Here is a 22,458-nt window from a genome sequence, read left to right on the forward strand (position 1 = left end):
TGCATCTTGCTGCATCCCCTCTGTAGGCAGGTGGACTACAGAGCAGGTTTGCTCACTGTATCTAAGTCATAACAGCAGGCAAGGACCACCTATCTGGCTAGCATATTGACCCCACTGTGCCTGGGGGACAGCTGAGCGGGAGGCAGGGGTGTGGAAACTTTTCCCATTGCCAGTTTCAGTATTGGAGTTTGGTCGAAAAGATACAAACCCCAAGATAATTTTTAACAGAGTAAGGCAAACTAGAGCCAAAAAAGGCTTCAAATTAATTTTATTTCTAATTCCAGAGAGTGGCCCATTTTATACACACACACACACACATACACACACATATATATCTATTTTTAGTAAAAAACCCAAACCCATAGCAGTCACTGTTTAAGCACTGTGCCCTGAAGCCTTCTCCTTCACCTCCTGGATTATCTGAGTTAGGAGATGGAAGCAGCTGAGACACCCTCATGTTAAAGGTATTTGGAAGGGCTGAGGGACGGGATGGGAGGCTGCTCCAGTGTTTTTACACTGAGGGCCAGGGCCAGTCCCTGAGGAAAGTGCAGCAGCGGAGGCTGGGTGCTGCGCCAGCAGGGAGGCAGGACACGCGCCTGGGGGGTGTGATGCTGGTCTCATGCCTGGGAGTCAGTGAGACGTGAAGAGTTGCCTGGCTGAGCTGAACAACCCTGAACAGCACATGCCAGCTAAGAAAAGAAGCAATTAGGGAGATGGAAGAGGAGGAGTGATGGGAGGGGAAGGGGGAAGAAGGATAAGCAGCAGGAAGGAAGAGGGAAGCAGATTGATTTCACGGTTACTGAAATCTAACTACATCAGTCACATTTTCTTTCAGCAAATGTTCCAGCATAAGAGTGTGGCTGAATCACATGGTTCATGGAAAGTTCAACTCCCCTTGTTCCTTTCCTCAGAAATGAGCAATATGGGACCATTGCCGTGTGTCATGTTACCCCTGCCCCCAGATGTTTTGGATGGATGGCCTAAAAACATCTCGGGATCTCCCTGGGAAGCACTGACAGGGAAGAGGGTCTGCCTGCCTTTCTCTACAATCCCCACGGCAGGCTTTTTTTACCCTGCTCAGAAGACCATCCTGGGTCTGACAACATCCCACACAGAAACTCTCTTTCTCTGACAGGCAAGTAGGATTAGAAATAAGTGCCACGTGAGTGTAGGTCTGATGGGGAGAAGGCAGAGATGCACTTTTCTCAGCTCATGGTTTGGTTCATCCAGCCCAGCACTTGAGTGATCCTGGTGTATACTCCATAGTGATTTGGACGTGCGCATCCCATTCCCCAGCTGACCAAACCAGCCAGAAACCACCTGCCACTGGGTTCCTTGCAGGCCAGTGGACCTCCAGAATCACCCTAGAGAAAAGGAAAGAACAATGGGGTGATGGTGATCAACCAGCTTCTCCTGCTGAACGATTATACCAGCTCTGAGTCCCTCTGTATGCAGGTTCCTGTATCCCCTCAACTCATGCCTGGGACATCTGCAACACTTCTTGTATCTTAAGCAGATGTCAAAACCAGTCTCTAGTGCAAACATCTGACCCATTGTTGCATTCCTTCATCATGCAAATTCCTCCCCTCTAGCCGGGTCCCAAGAAGCTGACTGCTCTATTTTTCTTTATGCTCTGTGTGGCATTTCTAAACGTGTGGAGTGCAAGGAAGCTGGTGGAATTTAAGTGGATACCCGGAAGGATGAGAGACAGAGGAATTCCTTGAGATTGATAGTAATGAAGGAACAGACAGGTTACTGTGTGTGACGGATGCTGAATAGGCTGATGGGGTAAGACGCTTATGTAGACATGTGACTTGAAAGTGGGAGGTAAAGAGTGGACAATGGGCTGAAATGAGAAAAGAAGCTTAAATGTTTTTGGATCCTTCCTAAGGCAAAGGTGCTGGGAAGAAGTGGTCCTGAGGGCTGTGGTTGGCCACTTAGATCAGAGGAAGTGTTGGGGGATTCAGGCATTTTAAAGTCTTTTCACACTCATTTTAATTTATGGAGACTAGGGACACACCCCACCTCTGGTAGTCAACCCTGATCCCACAACTCCTCAGTCACCTGGCAGGCATCTTTCTTGCCCTTGTGGTACCCAGCACACAGCATCCTGGGAGAAATCATGTAGTGATAGGCCTCACTGCAGATGTCCTGCTGGATGAGCTGCACGTCCACCTTCTGCAGAACATTGCTGATGTGCCCTGAGGGGTAGAGCACCAAAAGTAGTGCAGGTAAGCAATGGTGGAGCTTCCCACCGTTTACCATGATCCCCCAGCCCATGCCCATCTCACTGCATGCTGAAAGCTGCCATCTGAATTCTGTTCTGCTCTCCACTGGCCTCACAGTCTCTGACTTTGCTAGCAGAGCACTTCATCTGCATGGAACAAGTAACATTCCCCTTCAGTCCCTTTTCCTACAGGAACATAGTGTGAGCACTTCAGCTTTTTGGGACAAGGGGGATTCTGGTTTGGGGAAACCTCTGGGATGTCAGAATTTTGGGTTTGATTCTCATTGACATGGATGTTAAGTCCTTCCAGTTAAGTGTGCAACCCAGGAGTGTCCAGTTCTGGATAGATACATTTAGGAAGCAGCTGGAGCAAGTGTGTGAGTGAGTGAAGGCACCCAGCTGACCTGGGTGAACACATCTATATTCCTGTGCCATGCACTACTAGAAAATGGCTTGTTTTGCTGGTCCTGTGGGGAGGGAACATGAAGGTTCCATACCTATGCAGCTAAACTCTTCCTGACAAAACAGAAGGGATTCATCCATACCACACCATGGGAACAGGTCTTGGCCCATGCTGTCCCCTAGTAGTGTGTGGGTCCTATGTGGTCAAAATGGTCAAATGGTCCCAGGGCGCATACTAATAATTACACAGTGTGATCCTCAGGGGACCCTGCACTGCTCCCATTGAATATACTGGTGTTGCTGGGGGGACCCAGGTCCTAGAGTCTTTTACATTGGGAAAATGTTGCTGCAGGGGCCACAAATGGGTGTCCCCATGAGATCCAGTCCCAGTTTGATGAAGAGCAGTGTTTCTATCTCAGCTCTTTCCATTCGGGCACTGTCTCTGGGGAATGACCCAACAGGATCCCACATGTCTATGTAAGCATAGGGTTGAGCTTTGAGACTGAGGCTGCTCCATGCTGTGACCATGGTTCAACAACGACTAGACAGACCCCTAATTCCTGAAGGGCTATTCTAGTTTTTGGATGAAGGAACACATGCTGTCCTCATACAGATTACCAGACTTTCATGCCTGCCTCTCCAAATGAGGTTTCAAAGCACTCAACAGGTAACTTTGGCCAACCTGTGACCCAAAATCAAAGGGTGTGAAGGTGATAATAAAAAAAATTCAAAAAGCATAATAACGCTTTGAGGTGAACAGAAGCCTAGTCAGCCTACCCCACATCTGAACCTATGTTTCCACCTTGGCTCTGCTACAATAGGCCACCAGCAAAGACCTTGCACCTACCACCTTCCTTGAGGGCTCCCCAGCCAGTGATCCAGCAATGACGACCAGGCTCAAAGAGGTGAGAAGGAGCAGGCAAGCAGATGGGCTGGATTAAGGGTGAGATGATCACAGGATGGTCCAGCTGGAGCAGGGCCACATCATAATCATGGCTGTCCTCCTCGTAATAAGGGTGGAGGAAGAGGCGGATCACCTTGAAGGACACCTCTGTGTGACTGGTGGCATTTTGCAAATATTTGCCCAAGTAAACAGTCCAGATGGAGGCAGAGGCCAGTCTGTAGGACACAGCAGAGAAGATAACTCATCACACGAACGGAAAAGGATGGGTGGAACCTGACTGTTTCTGTTGCAGTCTTTTGAGGAGTCCGATATGGATGATCAACTCCTTCAGTGGGGTGTCTTTTTTTATTTGGCTACTGATTTCAACAGACTAGGTGGGACATCTCTTTGATGCCTTGAACACGTGTACAGTGGGACTAACTTTGGGCAGACACTCATACACCCAGGCAACTCGCTCATATTTGCTTCTTATCCTTAGCAAAGCAGGCTAAAAAGTGTATGTAGATGAGGCAAGCAAGTGGGGCTGGTCATGTGCAAGTGACTATGACAGGACAGAGAGCAAGAGCTGAGCTGGTGAAGCAAAGCTGCAAGGAGGAGACATGGAGGTGCAAGCTCTGAGAAATTTCTAAGAGGGAGTGAAGTGAGAAAAGCAGCTCAGAAGTGAAGGCATTAAAAGGCATGACAGCCCTTTACAGAAACAGGGGCTAAAGCTGGGGACGGCCTAACAAGGTGACACCTCTGAGAAGAGAACAGCTAAGAGCTAACAGCCAGGGGAGACCCTGTCCCCAGCAGGAGGTTGAGGAGCAGAGAGGAGCTCACCCTAGGCCAGATCAGGAGGAAGCAGGAAGATGTCTGATTTTAGGCTCCGAGTCCTGCCTACCCTTTGCCTTACACATGCTGTTTTCTCCCACACTGCGCCTCTGGGTACAAAGAACTCCCTGGGCTGGTTTGACCATCTCTCTTGCTCCAAACTCCCCTTCAGGACCAATCTCTAGCCTATTGTGTGCACAGGCAGATGCCCATAGCACAGTCCACCCCAGGCTGCTGCTGTTCTTCTGCTCCTCTTTTCCCTTACTTCTTATCTCTCACACCACTTAGTTTCTCTCCCTGGCAGGTGCACACACATGCCATTTAACAGGGCTGTGCTGGCTCCATCCATCCTGCACTGGGACACTCCGGAATGGCCAAATCCAGCCCACATGGACCACTTGAAAGGCCTGCTTCCAGTACTGGGGGGCTTCCTTGCAGGGTTGTAGGACACAGGTAGGAGGAGCACGGCAGGAGCAAGGTGAGGTGAGAAGCGCAACTGCAAAGCAACCTCAGTCCTACCAAGGCTAGTGTCACCATACCGAGGATGACCAGCAGCTCCTCCTCCCCAAGCTCCATAGCATCAGGAGGGAAGGGCAGCTGGGGAAGTCCAGCAGTAGTAGCTTGGGAGGTGGGGGACCCCCACTGGCTCACTGGTAGAGAAAAAGTGGAGTTTGGAGGAGGTGGAGACTGGGTCTCAGGGTGCACATTCCTTCCCCGCCCAGCCCTGTCACCTAGCAGAGCTGTGGACCTTCCTCCCCCTCACTTCTTCCTAGCTTGAAAGAGTGAGTGAACCGCCGATTGGTATGTTACTGCTGCTGTTGTGGTATGTACACTGGTGGAAGGAACTAGGGGAGAGACTGTGCTTCCCCTGAAAGAGCACGCCCCAAGGGTGGGCAGCATGAGACCCAAACAGCATCCCCCATAGGTAATGTTATCCTGGCTCCATCCTAGCACATGCTGACACCTCCAAGGTTTTCACAGCATGGGGACAAGCCAGAGCCAAAGCAAAGGTGGAGGTGTGAAATGTCTTCCACTACCATTGCCCTCCCAAAGCTGCTCTGTGAATCTCAGCACTGCCCCTTTTTCCCTGCACGCACACCCAAATACTAGTGTGTGTATCCATACCCCTTTCTCCAGCTCCAAGCCACAGACAAGCATGGCACAGGTGCCAGATGAGAGGTGCAGCTGCCCCATGTCATCTTCACAAGCTGCATGATCCTCCCATCATGCATGACATGGAAAACAATGCAAATCCTCCTGTCAGGTACCCTCCCCTCTCCATTTACCTCTCATCCTGGAAGCAGTGCGCAGCTGAGACCACCCAGCGATCAGCAACGAGTGTTCCCCCACAAATGTGGCGTCCCCGAACTTGCAGGCTGGCCTGCCACGGCCATTCCCCTTCCACAGAATTCACACCACCCACAATCCTGCTGAGAGGGGCTTGCAGCCCACAGTCTGAGGAGAAGGAGACACAGCAGGTACTTCAGGGGAGGAAGGGAGCATAATATGCTGTGCCTGCCCTTCATTTCCTACTTAATTGACTGAAGAGTTTGACTTCTAATCCCTTGCCTAACCCAGCCAGCAGATGCTTCATTTACTGTCCAGGACAGGTCTAGTGCACGCTCCCTCCCAGTGGTGCCCCCGCTGATGCCTGCACAGCCTCAGCCCACCTCCGGCTGCAGCCTGGGGATGCTTTGGAGCAGCACGCTGTCTGTGCTACCTGCTGTGCTGCTGGGGAACCCTTGCAGTCATTTCCTTTCACTCCCCACCAAGGGTCCAGAAAAAACAAGCAGGGAAATCAGAACACAAGCTCTCTCCCTGCCTGTGATCATGCAGTCATGGGTGATTTCACTGGAGCTTTGTAGGATAGCGTTACTTCACACACACCAGCATAGTGGTCCAACAGGCAGCCTGGGGTTAGGACCTGGCCTGTGAGACATGTCTACCTGGCCTGAAGGAGATGGGGAGCAGCTGTCCAAAGAGTAAGCGCCTGCTTACAGCTCAGCACAGAGCTGGCTCATTGCTGCTGCCACTGCTGCTGTGGGGCTGGGGTAGGGAGAAGGTGATGGAACGATGGAGGGTGGGTGCTTATGCTGGGGTGGTGGGGGGAAAAAGGGATGACTTGCAGCTACGTGGCATCCTGAACCTGCCTGGATGATGTGTGACTGAGTGTTCCTCACCACAACGCTTCTCATCGGAGAGGTCATTGCAGTCTGCAGTGGTGTCACACAGGGGGTTGGGTTTCTTCACACAGGTCCCATCTTCACAGCGATAGGTGAAAGGACCGCAGGGGACCCCTGCAAAGAGGAAGGGGAGCCAAGGCTGAGGGATGTAGAGGCTGAGGTTGTAGATGCAGCCTGAAGTCCTTTGAGTGGAGGGAAAAAGGCAACAGAGAGCTTGGGGGAGCTCCATAAATGATGACGGGGAATTTCCTGAGCATGCTTGGTTAGCTACAAACAGAGCAAATGTGGACAGGTTGGGCACATTGACCCCTAGCTGGTGCCCTTAGCTCACGAGAGGGAAGTATGCTACTGACAGCCCTGGCTCGAGTGTAGGGGAAGGTATTTGTCAGCCCAGCATTGTCCCCTCCCTACCTTCACTGCACTGCTCCTCATCGCTCCCGTTGGTGCAGTCCAGCTGCTGGTCGCACACCCTGCTGAACTCGATGCAAGTGCTGTCCTCGTGGCACTGGAACTTTGCAGGACACACTGTGTGGGAGGGAAGCGCCCAGGAATTGGGCACAAAAGACAAGACATCAGGTGTGAGATCAGGCTCCCAACTGCACCAGTAAGCTCTGCAACCTCTTCCCTGACCTCATGAGGTGTTCTTAAGGCCAGCTGCAGTCTAGTGAGCTGTGAGTCTTTGCCTGCACCCTGTCTTACACTTTGCTGATGCTGGCTTAACTTTCCTGGATTTCTTGGCTTGGCCTCAGACCTGCCTCATCACCATGGACTTGCCTTGATGTCACTGGACTCTTGGTTGACCCCAGATTGCCATCAGCAGACCTGATCTGCTTGCCTTGTTCAGGTTCTGTAGGACTGCATTCTCTCTGGTAAGGTCACTGTTCTTCCTGCCCTGACGTCACCTTCAGCTCATGGATCACCTTCCCTTACAGAGCAGCTGCTCTCCTTGCTCGTGGGTAGGTGAGTCCTGGACAATAATGGATTCTTCAGTGTCCATGAGCTCTGATAGCTGCTCAGGATGGAGATGGGCCTAAGGTGCCTTCCCATCATGGAGTCTGACTTCTGATTATACATTTTCATAGCAGGAACTTGTTCTGTGTTTGTGTGTATCTATGTACAGTACCAAACATGATGGGCCAGTACCTCCCAGGCATTTTCTTACTGCAATGGCTGTAATTTTTTCAGTAATTAGCATGAGGCTTCCAGATAGCTAAAGGCAGATGAAGGTCTGAGGCAATGTGAACACTGATTTTAAAGACAGGGACTGTTGCATACAGACACGGAGAAATAAGCAGAGATGCAACAGCGGCAAGAGTGCAAGAAAGGAAAGAAATCACAAAGTTTCTATTTTCTTTTTCAAAAATAAAGGGATGTTGGAAAACACTGAGGAACAAAAATGCATTTTGTTCACTGTGGTCTGTGTTAACCTGTGGAACTGAGTGATACACGATATCCCTGGGGTCAAGATGATAACAAGATTCAAGAAAGAATTAGTTATTCATAAGGATGCATATGTATCCGTGTCTACATGAGGGAAGCAAGCAAGCCCTGATGTCAGACAGCTGGATGATTGGACAGAGTGCACTGTCGGCAAGACTGCAGTCAATACAAAACCCAACACTGGCAATGCTGTGAGAGCTCTCACATTTCCAGAACTGAGTTAAAACTTCCTTGAGAAAGATTTCTCCTTCCTCCCCCCCTCCCTCCCTCCCTCCCTCCCTCCCTTCCTTCCTTCCTTCCTTCCTTCCTTCCTTCCTTCCTTCCTTCCTTCCTTCCTTCCTTCCTTCCTCCCTCCCTTCCTTCCTTCCTTCCTTCCTTCCTTCCTTCCTTCTGCTTTTCTATAACTGCCTTTAAATCTTTCAGAATTGGCCACTGTCTCCAGTGGTTCAGGGAACTTTCTGTCTGTGAAAAAACAGCTGTAGGGGACAACTAATGAAGAATTAGTGGTGGCAGCGATGTGATGAGCCCCCCACCCCCCACCAGAGATGGGAGAATGGATGAATTAGGTGTCATGCCTGAGCCTGAATAGCTGTTTCTATGAGAATGGGGCTTTGCAGGAGTCCTGGGATGCTGGGGATGGTGTCCGCATCAGCACTAACTGCTGTTGGCACGATGGCTGATCTAGGACTTGGATGCTCCCAAAATGGGTCGAAATATATGGGTAAGGCTCTCTACAGATCAAGTGTCACAAATGGCCTGGGGGGGAAAGGGAGAGAGCAGGGCAGCGGGTGGGTTTGGGGAGGTGTGGGCAGGGTGGGAGGGTTGGAGGAGGATGCTGAGAGGTATGACAGCAGAGGGGGCTGTGGCCCAGGGCTGAGCCGGATTGTCGTGCCTGGGTAGGGGCAAAGCAGGGCAAGATGGGGGACAGCCTGGGCAGGGGGCTTCTTGCAGGCTGCCTGGAGCCCTCGGTGCATGGGTACTAGGGTGTTGTCCCAGGAAGGCTGTGCTGTGCACAGGAGCAAGAAGTCTTGCTGTTCCTTCCCGAGTAGGCTTAAGCCATACAGCAGTGGGGATGAGGCTTTTAAGCTTCTAGAGGGAGGTACGAGGCTGTACCTAGGCTAACTGAATCCGTACCATCTCTGTCTTCCCTTGAAGGAGCAAGGGGCTGCGTGCTGCTGAGACCAGGGACCAGCAGGGAGAAGAAATCACTCACCACAATTTCTCTCATCCAGCCCGTTGGGGCAATCTTTGATCCCATCGCAGGCTGGGACGCACAAGCCGTTCACCAAACACAAGAACTCCCCAGGACAGGCTGTGAAACCACCAAAGAGTAGTTAGTCACCAGTGACTGGAAATGTTCTTGCACCAGAGCCCTGTGGTTTGAAAATGGAGTGTGGAGCTGCACACCTTCCTGACTGCATATGTGCTGCAGCAGTGTGCTGTGGCACTTGCTGTGCTCCCCAAAACCTGCCACGTCATCTGCTCTGAACAAGGGCAAATGGAGCCAGCCTATGCACCAGAGAAAGGAGGGCTTTTCCCCGCTTCCCATTGTACCAATGGGCAAGAGCCAGGACAACCACCGCCTGGTATGCTGTATGTCTGGTTTAACAGTGTTTCAGGACTCCTAATGCTGCAGGAAAGCTGAAACAGGTTCTTTGGAATTATTATTAAAACTTGGTTGGGGCCTTGAAAGGTTGGTGTTAGACACGTGTTGGCAGGTGCGTGTATTCAGGGGTTGGTGTGCGTTACAGGCGCCTTTAGGAGTGAGATGGAGAAACCTTGGAAAGACAGACTGTGGGTGTGCATTTGCATATGTGCATATGTGCATATGTGTATTTATGTATGTTTTCATTTGTCTCTCGCTTGCATGGATTCCAAGGTGAGCAGGAAACAGCTCTAAGAGCTCTTGTAATTGAAATAAAAGTCACTTCAAGCTGGAGGTGGTATCTCATTGAATTCTCAAGAGCAGTCCATGATGTGGGCATTGGGGTGGGACTGTAGACAACTCTCTGACCTGGTGTTTTGGTGCATGGATGCTCTGGCAACATGTGGCCACATGTGCAGAAGCAGCTTTACATGTAAATGCCTCTTCTTTTTGAGACATCAGTGGTGTGTGCATCACTGATTTGTGAACACGTGCCTGATAGGCAGATGGCACCTAGGGCTCACGGGACATGTCATGTGTTTCTTCTAATACAAGCCAAGTGCACAGGGGCTGCTACCCAGCTACTAAGGAGCAGGGAGGAGCCTGAACTTACAGTCAGATTGGTTGTACAGGCTGTAAGCTGCCTGTACGCCAGGGCCGGTTAAGGAGATCTGTGAGGTGAAGGTGATGGTAATGTCAACAGAGGACGTGACTGGGATCCGCTCAGCGTAGGCTTGCAGGGTCCGCAGGCCACACAATCTGAGGAGCAAACACAGGTGGGGTGTCTTGGGCAGGGAGGAAGGAGAAGACAACAAAGTGGGGCAAGGGGTCTCTGTGGGAAGGGGGACACACAGACTGGGTGTGGGGGGAAGCCAGGAAGGCAAAATACCTTCAACATGGCATGAGACCCAGAGTTCAGAGTGACCCTACTATCTTTGGACATTTCCCACTTTCTGGGCAAGGGCACAAAGCAATTCCATTCTTACGTTTATCTTCCATGTCGTAGAAACTGCGGTGCTGACAGTTTAAGAGAGGATGTCAGGGAGAGGAGAAGTGGAAATCCTAAGCAAGGGGAACAGAGCTTCTGGATCAGATACTCCAGAGGAGAAGAAGTTACCCCCCACAGGAGCAGTGGAGAGAAAGTTAATGAGATGGGCTGGGGGAAGTCTTGGATGGAAAGGGGCAATTTTGCAGTAAGTGGGAGAAAAACAAAAGCCATAGGTCTAACCATCTCAGAGCCTGCTTTGAGGAGGTGGGAGCCCAGCATCTCCCAGTCCTTTGTGCCTGGGGAGGGGTGGGCTGCAGCCCCAGCTGTGTATGGATGCTAATTTTGAGAAGTCTTGCAGGGGGAAGTGGCTGTAGTCAAAGCAGGAGGATATGGAGCTAGGCGGAAGATCTGTATGGAGGTGGATGCAAGGCAATGGCACACACAGATAATATTGCAGAGGTGGTGACAGGCAGATTTGCAAACACAGGAGACGTGGGAGGACACCAAGGTTACACAGACAAGAGAAAACTAGGAAGCCTGATGCAAACAGCAAGACAGAGAAGGCAGGCTGGTGGCTCAAAGCAAATTTGTAAGAAATGTGCTCATTGAGAAGCCTGTGAATAAGAGAAGTTAAAAAAGTAGAAAAACAAGAGGCACCAGCACAAACTGTGGCCACTGAGTGTGGTGATAGGCTCTCCTTCCTCAGACCCGGTGGCTGAAGTGAGCAGGGAACATACAGAGATTCAATCCCAGTTTAATCCCAAGTGTTTAGTAAGAGAAATCAGGACCCCAGCACACACCTTCTGTTCTGAATTATCCACTGGCCTTGGGTACAGGGCAGGTCGTGCGTCTGTCTGCTGAGTGCGTAGGCATCGAACCACAGGGTGACCCCATAGTCAAGAGATGGGACCTGCAGGCAAGGGGGTCCAGAGCAGACTGTAGATGGATCCTATGAATGCTGCAGCCCACTCATATGACAGAAATGAGCAGGGCAGGTGTGAAGGGGAGAGACGCTGATTCACACATTGCAGGCCAGAGCACTGGTTGTATTCCCCGCCTAATGCGGGGAGTGCCGCACGGGTTTCAGGGATGGGGTGGATGCTCTTGTGAGAGCTGGCTTACCGTCATGTGCCAAGTGCACTGCGTGTTGGGTGAGTAGTAACTGGGGTAGTGTGGGGTGCCAATCTTTCCCTGCAGCTCCAGGCCCTCCTGCAGAGTTATATTCACTTCGCAGGCTGTAAATACAGATGTTCAAAGCTCTGCTACCTGGCAGCCGAACCCATTGGACTCATGCCATTTACTCATCCCATTGCAAGAAGGCAGAAATGGGGCTTCAAGACCTGATGCTAAAGGTGACTAGGACATTCCACCATTCCCCTTCAAGGGGCCATTTCTACTTGGCAAGACTTTTAGCCTCCTCCTCTTGTCCAGAGAAGGGTAATGGTAACGTATATTGCTGTCTTAGATTCTTATGTTGAATTGACATTTATCTGCAAGTGCATCTGGACACGATGTCCAGGCCAAACCTGGTCTGTCCATGCATGAGAGCTTGGCCTTCTCTTAAAGTATCACAATCACTCATTCTGCTTGCCAGAGCCAGGGCTGTAAAGACTCGAGCCAGATGCTGATGTATGAGTCCAGGTGAGAGAGCAACATCTAACCTGCTTTTTACTGATCACCTCTACCCTTGCAATCTAGAGTGAATTCTGCCCCTAATGGGGATGGAGTACCTCTAGAAGTTGTGATGTTGTAGGAGATAACCTGTGTCCTTCCTGTATCTATGGCCACCCTCCTCTAGCCTTTCTCACCTTCAAGGGGCACTGCCTGCACTGAGAGGATAAAGGGGTCATAGTAGCTGTACATGGCTTTCTTCCACACAACGGACATGACAGGGCCAGATGAAAGGATTTCCACGACGGGCTCCTGCCGGCTGCAGCCATAGATCCTCAGAGGAAAAAGATAAAAAGATGGGAGTGAAGCAAGCAACAAACTAATGGAAGAGAAGAACGAGAAAGAGACAATGGAGGTCTGTGTTATCCTCAGCACATGCCTGCTGTGAGGCACTAACTCAATCAAATAAAAGACCAGCAGAGAGACAGCTCATGCTGCTGTAATCTCTCAGGCTGCATGGCTGGCTTTGTGATATCCCACATCAGTGACTTTAGATGATCAGCAAGAGGCAGGTTCTGCATCAAAGAGAATTTCCTCTGATGTAGTCTAACACCTTCCCCTGCTGTGGTGTGTTGTGCCATCCTGCACGGCTTCCCTGTGGTGCGTGCCCTGCTCAGGAGCTACCTACGAGGTGATGAGGTGTTTCTCTAGTGGCCCAGCTGCGTCATACATGGCCAGGCGGTCCCTGCAGTCTGGGAGAGTCCACTCCAGGCGTAGCTTGATCATATAGCCCTTGAGGCCGTGGAGGTGCCAGAGACAACTGGAGGCCAGGTAGTCAGGGCCCTCCAGCCTTAGAACATCATCCTCTTGGACGTAGCTGTACCTGTAGCAACCTGGATCCGAGGGAAAGATAGAGGGCTTTAAACCTCAGGGTGATGTGAATGGATGCAAAGGGGGACTTAGGGGTGGTTGTAAGGGAAATAGTGTGAGCTCTATTTCAGGGTAAGGCTGACTCATCCCAGTGATCTCAGTTTACTTTTACATATGTTGTGGTGGCACTGGTCCCCTCATACTGTTGCCCCAGTTTCTTTCTATAAGAAAGCCTCTTCCTTGGTTAAGCTAGTGTTACCTCAGGCTTTAAATATCAGCACAGCACAGTTATCTTCCTCTGGCTTTATTTTCTTTTTCACCTCTTTCTCCTCTCATCCTCATATTCTTCCCAGCTTTACATCCCCCTCATCTGATTTCCAGGTTTCAGCAGGCTTCCAGACCAGGATTTTTGAGTAAAAGTCAGTTTAAAGGTAAGTTTCTAATAGCATATCTAATGCAAGCTGCCAGCCACAGCACTTACAACACTGCCTGAAATTACTAGAAGCATCTTCAAACAACACTAAGACAACAGAGTCCAAAATGACGGACAGCACATCCTGTGCAGAGCCATGTAGGAACCCACCCACCCCACTCAGCAGTTTCATGGGGCCTGGAAATAGCACTGTTGTACCAGTACACCAAGCTATTTGACAGGACTCATTAGGACAGGGACAAGACTAAGGTGGCTGCGCTGCCCCTGGGAGCTGGTGTCTCTGCACAGTGTTGTGCTACTGGGGCAGAGGTGTCAGAATGCTCGGAGCCATTCAACACATAGCTGCATCATGTAGTTTGGATCTGGCCAAGCAGCAGCACTGATGCTCCCTTGCTACTGTTCTCATCTCCCCTTCCCAGGACTTACAACTCCAGGAAGCCAACAAGCTTTCCGTCCCCTGTAAAAATCCCTCCCATAAAGTCACAAACTCAAAAAGAAAGGAAAAGATAGCCTACCCAGAGTGGATTTCAGCACTACTATGTCTTTCACACTGGATTCTGTTAGAAAGAAAATATATAAAGGAAGATAAACAAAAAGATAAACTGGTAGTGTCTGAATGCTAGCATGGCAGGTGAGGGCTCCCTCCCTTCATATGTAAGTGACTCACAATTTTGGCATGGGACATCCTCCAGGCACTTCTCTGTCTGCTCTCAGGGACTTGTTTCAGTCATGCCTTCCCCACCTCATCTCTCTGGGAAATCTCTCTAGCCTTTGCTCCGAATCCAACAGCCCCAATTCGTGCTTTCCAGCCCACCATGGGCTTCTCTGCCTTTTTTCTTTGCCTGTTTTCATGTGCCTCTTCCCCTTCCCAGGAGGGCTGGGCATTGCTTCAGGCAGCCATTCCCTTCCTCTGCCAGCCAATCCTACTTCCCAGTGCCTTCACCACCTGCTGACCCTTTCCCTGTTCTCCCAGTTTTATACATACACACACACACACACACACACACACACATATATAGATATAATCCTCACTCCCTCACTGCAAAGTTTGGGAGTTACTGAGGGTGGGGAAAGAGGTCTTTTGATGATCACTGTTTGATGAGCTACTCAGCATACTTAGAGTCCACCTCTGGAGAAGGGAGATATGGAGAAAACCACCAGCAAAGACCATAAATCTGTGGAAAAGAGAGTCACAGGGTGCACAACACTTTTAGGAGAGCTGGGCTTTGCTCCAGCCTCCCAGCTGAACTGGAACTGGTCAGAGATCAGGTGCTGCTGGGAGTAATTGCCAAAATAAAAGACACCATGAGGTCAGTTGGGTGTGAGAATTGTTATTGGGGGCTTGCCTAGGTCAAGGCTTTTGGTCTTCTGTAGGTCCTAAGCAGAGTTTGCAATTCTGTGGGGAGAGTGGAGCAGTTTTGTCATAGGAAAAACAGATGTTGTGGAAAGACAATCCTGTAGGCATAAGGCAGGCTCCTAGAGAAGCTCATGTGCTGTAGGGAAGGATGTGTGCTGAGCTGGTGTTAAGTACTCTTTTATCTGAAGGTAATAAAACTGACTTTCTGTGAGGAGGAGGAATCCCTGAAACTCGCTGGGGGAAAGGGGGAGCCAGTGTCCTGGGCTGAGTGTAGCAGTTAGTAAAAACAAAGCACTGGAGAGGCTGGAGAGGTTCCTGTGCTGGTCCATGGTTTGCAGCTCTGTGTCTTAAGGCAGGCTGCAGCCAGACTTAGTGTTTAGAGCTAAGCAGGTCAGCAAATGAGTCTGTCAGAAAGCAATGATGTGCTAATGACTTGCTATTAGCTATCTATTTTTTCCCTCCAGTTTTACAGAGCAAATGAAGGCAGAGGTTAAGCCACTGGCTTGAGGTCACCCTGGCCGAGCAGTAGAAGAGGTTTCTGGCTCAGTTGCTAAACTGTGCTTCTGACCGGAGAGGGAGGCAGAAAGGACTAGGGAAATCAGAAGGAGCTGGAGAAACTACAGAGGGTGTGTTAATGCCAAAATAGAAGTGTGGTCTGCTGAAATGAATAAAACAGTGAAACAGATGTGAAGGGAATAAGAAGTAACTGGGAGCAGCCAAAAGAATAGCACCATCACTTGTGTTTATGAGTTACATTATGAAGTGAGTAAAGAAAGGGGAAATGCTAGATGGGCTGACTTGGAAGCATTCAGCATATTATCTTATGGTATCTTTCTTAAGTTTATTTAAACTGACTGAGCATAAGGTCTGGTCTGCTGGAAAAAAGTTGTAAGTAGAAGTGACTGATGGTAACTGGAGGAGGAGATGTCTTTATGAGATGCTAACGCAGCTTAGGAACAAGATCCTAACATGGTGGTCTAGATAAAGGAGAAAAAATAATTTTGAGGGAATCAAATTTTCTTTGGGGACATCAAAATATGACACCCAAAACAAAACAATTAAGAAGTGGAGGGAAAAATTAAAATATGGATGGGATATATTAACGTAAGATTCACCTTAGATAAATGCAAGACAACAAATCTGGGGAAAAAGGCTTGGGAATGTAACATTTTGTGGGAAGAAGAAACTTGGAAATGAGAGTCCCAAAGGGAGAGAAGAAACACAACGTATTTTAAAACCTCTGAGGTTTGGGGCTCTGTAAGAGGGATCAGCTCAGGCTAAGAAGTTAAGTCCCATTGCAAACACCAAACACAAATTCCATTGGACTTGGATGAATTTAATATAGTCAGGTCCCTAGTTCTTTATCTAACACCTATTTTAAAGAAGTCCTGTAGGGATGGCTTTTTAAACAGGCTGTGATCTTCACTGTGGGCAACAATAAATAAACCTTAAAATTATATGTCAAGAACCAAAGTGGCAACAGTGCTTTGTGTCAGAGAAAGATGAGTGGTGACTCAGCTACATTGCCTTTGGTCTTCTCTCAATCAAGTAGCCTGGAATAATCTCCCAAAGGAAAGTAGGCCTAATTGCTTGTTATTTTTGAGCTGAGCTGATCAAAGTCATGACCTGTGTAAGATCTTACTCCACAGAGGCCAAAACTGATGTGAGAAAAAAAAAATTACCTAGCTGGTCATGGTCAGCTGTATCTCCAATAATCTTTAATCCTTCAAAGGAAGGATGCTTTTTTTGTCAGATTTCAGTTGTCCTTTATCAGGAAGAAATACATGTATCTCCTGATCCTCACTTTCCCCCTATCCTCTTCAGGTTTCCTTTATCCTCTTCAGTAGTGACTTCTGGTTTTTTCTCCTAACCTCCTTTCAGCAACTTATAAATCTTGGAGCATTTCTGACTGCTCATGACACAGCTGAGCAGCTGGTACTTACCCAGCAGAACCAGTGAGTCTGGGTTGACCCTGTACTCCATCTGGTAGGACAGGCTGCCCGAGCTGTTGAAGCTGGTGGAGAGCTCTTGATGGAGCGTTGTGTTTACCCTTTCAGCAGTCACCTCCTTCTGCTGACTCTCAGGGATTTGGAGGGCAAACCAGAAGAAGAAGGTCAGAGCACCCTCCCTAACAGAGAAATAGCATGTTAAATATCCTCTCTCTTCTTCTCCAGAATCACTGGAGAGACAAAGCCCAGAGATTAACCTCCCCCTGTTTTTCCACAAATCAGACATATCTGTGCAGGCTTCCCAGCTTGCTGCTGTGACCCAGAAGAACCACTCTGAGTGGGGCAGGAGAGCTGCTATGTCCATGGTGCTGCTTAACGTTCTGTCCTTTGGGAGAGGAAGACATTTTACGCCATCTGTCTTTAGTAATGACCATAGGTGGTCAAATTACTGTGATAATTAATCAAGGCTGGTCTAATGAGTAGTCTCATTTCAGGTAGAAATGACCTTTGGTTACTACTGACCAGGGGTTAAAAAGAAACACTCAAGACTTCATTGTCTCACCTCCCAGTGGTGACAAGTGGATGATTTATGACTCAGTACCTTACCACAAGCCATTAATGCTGGGCAGGCTCAAGCTGCAGGAGGCTGTGACTGGGAAAGCTCTGTTCAACCAGCTGGCAGAGAAAATTGGCTGGGGGAGGGGGAAGAGATGTTGAAACAAACCTTTGTTCAGTAAAAGGCTAGAGGAAGAATTGCAAGTGAAACTTTTCTTTTCCCAGTTGAAAATCGAGTTACATCACAATTGGAATTTTGCTTAGTTGAAGGAAAAATTTAGAGGTGTAGTTTTCCATGGAAAAAAAATCAGAAGCAAATTTATATATCAGTTTGGAAGTTATTCCTGCTTTCCTGATCTACTGTGATGACCTGAAAAGCTGTAGTCCCACATCTTCCCATTTCACTGTTACCCTATTCCCAGGTGGACCATACTTCTTGGCTGGAATACCTTTTCTGGCCTCTCCCTTTTGGTGCCTAGGATCAGGCCATAAAATCACTTTATTGAATTAGACAAATTAATTTCCAGATGCTTAGTTTCTGCTGGGAATGCCAAGCCCAGGGGTGGGTTTTTTTCAGATCTTCCTAGTGATTTTTTTTCTCTTGAACTTTTGCCTCTGAAAATTTCTCCGTTTTGGTTATTTATTATGACTTCAGATGAACATGAACATCAAAATAGCCCCAGCCCTGTCATGCTGGAACCATTCTGGATCTGGACTGCCCAGCCCAGCCTAGAACTCATGGTGGGGACTGCAGCAGTTTGTCATGGCCAGAATTCAGTGAAACCAGAGTACAATCGACTGGAAGCTTTCACACACAAACAAGCAAATGTGCTGTGGGTGCTACTCACCCAAAGGCATACACTGTGCTCGAGTTGTAATATCGACCCAGCTCTGTGGCACGAATCAGTTCCTTCAGCTGCAATGAGAATGTTGTCTGATAACTATTGTGCAATGTTACAGTGGCAAAGGAACTAAGGCCAACTCTGTGTTTCACCCTTCTAGCTGTACAGACCCACCAAGACTGTCTCTTGGAGGAGGGTACCGGACCCCTTCCTCTTTCTACTCACTGAACTCCCTCAAGGCCAGCTCTGGTCATGAAATTGCCCTCACCATCTTCTGGAGCTTAGCTGACTCCAACCAAAAGGCTCTGGACTCCACCTGCCCAAGGTCCGGGGAGTATTGGCGGTTGAGAACCTGGAGGCTGCCACAGTAGAACTGCAGGATGGCCGGTTCCAGGTGCCATGGTCTGTAGTCTGCCAACAGAAGACACTACTGGATTATCTTGCTGATAAGGTAGAGATAGGGGTAGGAGAGAGGGGTTTACCCGTATATATGAGTCTGTAAAGATCACCCAGAGTCACTACTATGCTTTACGCTCAGCATTGCCTTGACTACACCCCACCCACCTCCTGCATGGGGACAAAACGTGTTGAATTTTTACCTAGGAAATACCAGGTTGCTGCAGCAGCTCCAGCCAGCAAAAGAAAGGCTATCCCAAGGGGCACATAGCGAAGGCAGTCACGTGAGTTAATCTCTGATTTGTCCTTTGAGAGGGAGCTGGCATCTTCCTCCTGTTCCTCAGTCTCCATCAGGTATATCTAGTGACACAGCACACCATGGTCAGGCTGGGTTTTCTGCTTCCCTTTACATCTGTCTCCGGGGGTGCTATGCCATGAGATCTATAGTCTCAACAGATCTGTGTGCTGACTATCAAAGACTTCGCTCAGTGTGAATGTGAGTAAAACTCCTAATTCGGTGGGAGGCAGGCCTCCAGGACAGTGTCCTGTCCGTGCCTCCTGGTAATCCCTTAATTTTCAAAGGTATTTGCTGGGTTTTGCTTCTGCCAAAACCACCAATGAGTACAATAACGAATTTCTCTGGAGACAAACGTGTGGTCCTCCCCCGCTGAGAATTATTTAAAACCTGGTATTTTATTGACCTAGAAATCAATGCAAAAGGAAATTCGTGCCCTCAAATGCACACAGAAGTTGCACAAACCAGTCACAGCCTGGAAGCCTGAAGCTGCACTTTGCTTGCTGTGCCATTTTGCTCTCAGTCCCTAAAAGTGAGCCAACCTTGCCATTCTCACCAGGCTGTCTCAGGGCTAAGCCCATGCTGACACTGACTCACCAGCTGAGCTAGCGAGGAAAGAGCACCTGAGTAACACCCAGCCCTCCACCACATTCTGCTTGTGCCAGGAGACACCTTCTGTCTTCCTTTGCCCCTCATCTCCCTCAGGCTGCTTCTTTTTCTTTCTCCCCTTCCGTCAGCCCCAGACTCTGAGGGTAAGAAATGCCATCGCCCAAGAGAACCATGTTAATCTTCATTATCTCACCTGCCTTCCTTCTCCTTTCCTCTGCTATCGCCCCCAAAGGCTTCCTGTGTTTCTGCGGCTGGCAAGGGATGTGAATGCATTCGTGTGGGAGGGCACAGAGGTCTTGGGGAATGCCAGTGCCCTGTCTACGTGTCTGTGAGTTGTCTTTGTGCCCCGTGGTGCGTATGAGCGTGGGGGCATGAGTGCATGGGAGGGACTTGCTGCAGATGTGAGAAGAGATGGTTGGCCTCACGCACATTTTAGCCTGCACGGATGCCATGGAATGTTCCCACGATAAGGATGAGTGGGCTTCTTCGTCTCCTTGCTTTCCCCTAGTTACTGAGTGCCAAGCCCTCTAGGCTGCCTTCCAACATGGGAACACACTTGTGGAACGTAAGCACCAAATAACTCACTTTAAACCCAGCTTGGTGAACATCAGCACTCGGACAATCAGCTGCACATCTGCTTCCTCTAATACACCCTTCCAGAGAGGTACATGGTACAAACAGGCCCAGCAAAGGCTGCCCTCCCTTGCTTCTCATGGGTCACCTTTCTGGGCAAGCCCTGGTGAGGATCTCCTCCTCAGCGAACCAAGCTGGGTGGAGCAGGAGAGCAAGGGCAATTCTCTGCTATCACAGTATCCCTTCAGAAACAGCGGGCACAAGCAAAGAACCACAGATGGAGGGGTGGGGGGGAGGAGGGCAGGAAGCAACAGCAGCAGAACCACTTTGTTAGATTTGGTGATAGGCACCGGGGTTTCCCCAGAGCTGCAGACCTACCTTTGAAGCCTGCTACTGCCTGTGAGGCCTGGCCCATACCCCTATGCAAGACAGCTTACACACACATGGAATGGGGGAGAAAGGAGGACATCTATTTACCCAAGCTCAAGGTCTCCTCAGCGATCAATAACCTGATGCCATGTCCCTTCAGCTCGGCCTTTGTCCTGCACCGTCCTGCCACGATGGGTCAGTGCACCCTGTGCAATGTTTTTTTCTTTTCCGAAATGGAGTTTTTGGAGGCTTGCAGGGCAAGAAGATCTGCAGTCTGAGCAGGTCAAGCCTGAAGAATGTCAGGGTAGAGCAGGAGCACCTCCAGCTGTGCAGAGACAAGCAACCCAGAAGGCTGGTGCGGATAGCTTATGTTGTCCTCCTTGGGGGACAGGGAGTTGCTGAGCAACTGCTGTATTTCTTAGCTATCCTCCTTGGTCCCATTGGAGGGAGAGGCAAAATGCAGGGTGTGTGCTTCCTAGCACAAAGATGAAGCAGATGCTGGCTGGCAGGTGTAGAACACTTGAAGGAGGGAAGACAGGAGTAGCCAGCGGGTCCAGTTATCACAGTGGTCTTGCAGATGAAAGCACAGCACGATGTCTCTCAATCCCCACCAACAAGACTGCCTCTGGTCTTCTTGCACTTCTTGCTGCCCAGTCTCCTGACGCTGGGCTCCCTGCACGCTGTTGCACTGCTGCTCCCTCCTCCCTGCAACATCTGCTTTTCTTCTAGCCCCAGGTCCTCCTCACCTACCTTGCCTGCACTACCTTCTGCTTACAGCCCTGCAGCTCTGTACGTGCCCCTTTGTTTTTCATGAAAAACAACCGCACTCCAACTAGAGAAGAGTAAATAGAGTTATTCTGTCAACAAATGGGTGGAGGAGATGGGAACATGGACGACTCTTGACCTGGGGCTGAGCTCCAGCCAGTGGCATTGACCTGGGGCTGAGCTCATTTGGGCTCATTTTGGCAGCTGGGCAGGGATAGCTGTTTCCAGCTTTGCCACTGGTTCAGGTTTAGTCTGGGACTGCATAAAGAGCAAAAGCCATTGATGTAGTTGCCTCATGATGGATTTTAGTAGATAAACATTAAATGTGGATGAAAAGCTGCAGTGTTTGACTGGGAATGTGGCAGTGTGCTTATCTTAATTCATTGCTGTATGTATGGGAAACTGAGGCATGCAATGTAAGAAATGCTTCCAGAAAGGCTCAAGAGATTTAAGACAGCAGATTTTGATTTTAGAAGTTACGTTGAGCCAAAATTTCCCCAGATAACTGAGGACTAGCTGCATCTTTAGGCATATCTGTATTCATACATAGCATTCCCAAGGTTACATATGAAGGCTTGCCACAGTGGGTCAGAAACCAGCTGAGGGTATTTCCCAGTATCAGAGACCTTACTTTTTTGTATCCAAATTTCCTGGAAAGAAGCATCTTCATTCTCTGGTGTTTTCAGCAGAACAAAAAATATAGAATCTCAATCTGATTGATCTAGGCAAGCATACCACATCTATCAGTGCAGACTTTTGAATCAAACAAGGACCAAAAACCTTGATCAGATCTGACTTCAGAGGAATTCCTTTACTGCAAGTACCCTTTACTTTCTGCTTCTCCACAGAAAAGAAACGAAGGGATGTGGGAGGGGGCTGAGAGTGATGCTGTCTATTTAAGAAGAAGGTATTTTGGAAAGAGGGAGATGAGAAATGACAGCTATCTTTGCTGTCTCGGGGCTTAAGATAAAGAGAGGACCTGTGGCTGTGGCTGTTAATATTTTCCACACAGTGCTGGCATTCAGCTTTGGTTTGCCTCTGGTACCGATGGACACCATCATAGCATCTTTTTGTCGTTTTGCGAACTACACACTGTGCGTTCATGTTAGCTTGAGAGGGGACCGCTCCACATGTGACATTTCCAAAGAGCTCTTGGGGGACCTAGTGGAGAAAGGGCCCCATATCTCTGAGAGTGTTATGCCTTTGGTAGTCACAACCTGAGTTACTCACATACA

The 22,458-nt window shown here is 49.2% G+C and overlaps 1 protein-coding gene across 8 annotated transcripts; it reads right to left on the reverse strand.

Annotated features, from left to right (window-relative positions):
* Positions 1-251: 251 nt before the first annotated feature.
* Positions 252-21,277, reverse strand: TMPRSS6 (transmembrane serine protease 6). Of its 8 annotated transcripts, none has more exons than XM_027815988.2 (18): positions 20,567-21,276; positions 18,816-18,972; positions 18,485-18,627; positions 18,223-18,290; positions 16,814-16,998; positions 14,029-14,070; positions 12,899-13,103; positions 12,408-12,544; positions 11,722-11,834; positions 11,400-11,509; positions 10,225-10,370; positions 9,180-9,278; positions 6,938-7,051; positions 6,494-6,640; positions 5,630-5,798; positions 3,477-3,748; positions 2,065-2,201; positions 252-1,364 (listed from the first exon to the last, which is right to left on the reverse strand). In XM_027815988.2, exons 2-18 carry the CDS (start codon positions 18,961-18,963, stop codon positions 1,206-1,208), a joined length of 2,394 nt encoding a protein of 797 aa, XP_027671789.1. In that variant the 5' UTR covers positions 18,964-18,972; positions 20,567-21,276; the 3' UTR covers positions 252-1,205. The 8 variants fall into 8 exon arrangements, with proteins under 8 accessions (XP_027671789.1, XP_005446776.1, XP_027671791.1 ...); XM_005446719.3 differs by having other exon boundaries at positions 6,524-6,640; positions 20,567-21,275; XM_027815990.2 differs by lacking the exon at positions 20,567-21,276 and adding an exon at positions 20,468-20,537.
* Positions 21,278-22,458: the final 1,181 nt, after the last annotated feature.

Source organism: Falco cherrug, chromosome 5, assembly GCF_023634085.1.
Source record: "Falco cherrug isolate bFalChe1 chromosome 5, bFalChe1.pri, whole genome shotgun sequence".
Taxonomy (NCBI): domain Eukaryota; kingdom Metazoa; phylum Chordata; class Aves; order Falconiformes; family Falconidae; genus Falco; species Falco cherrug.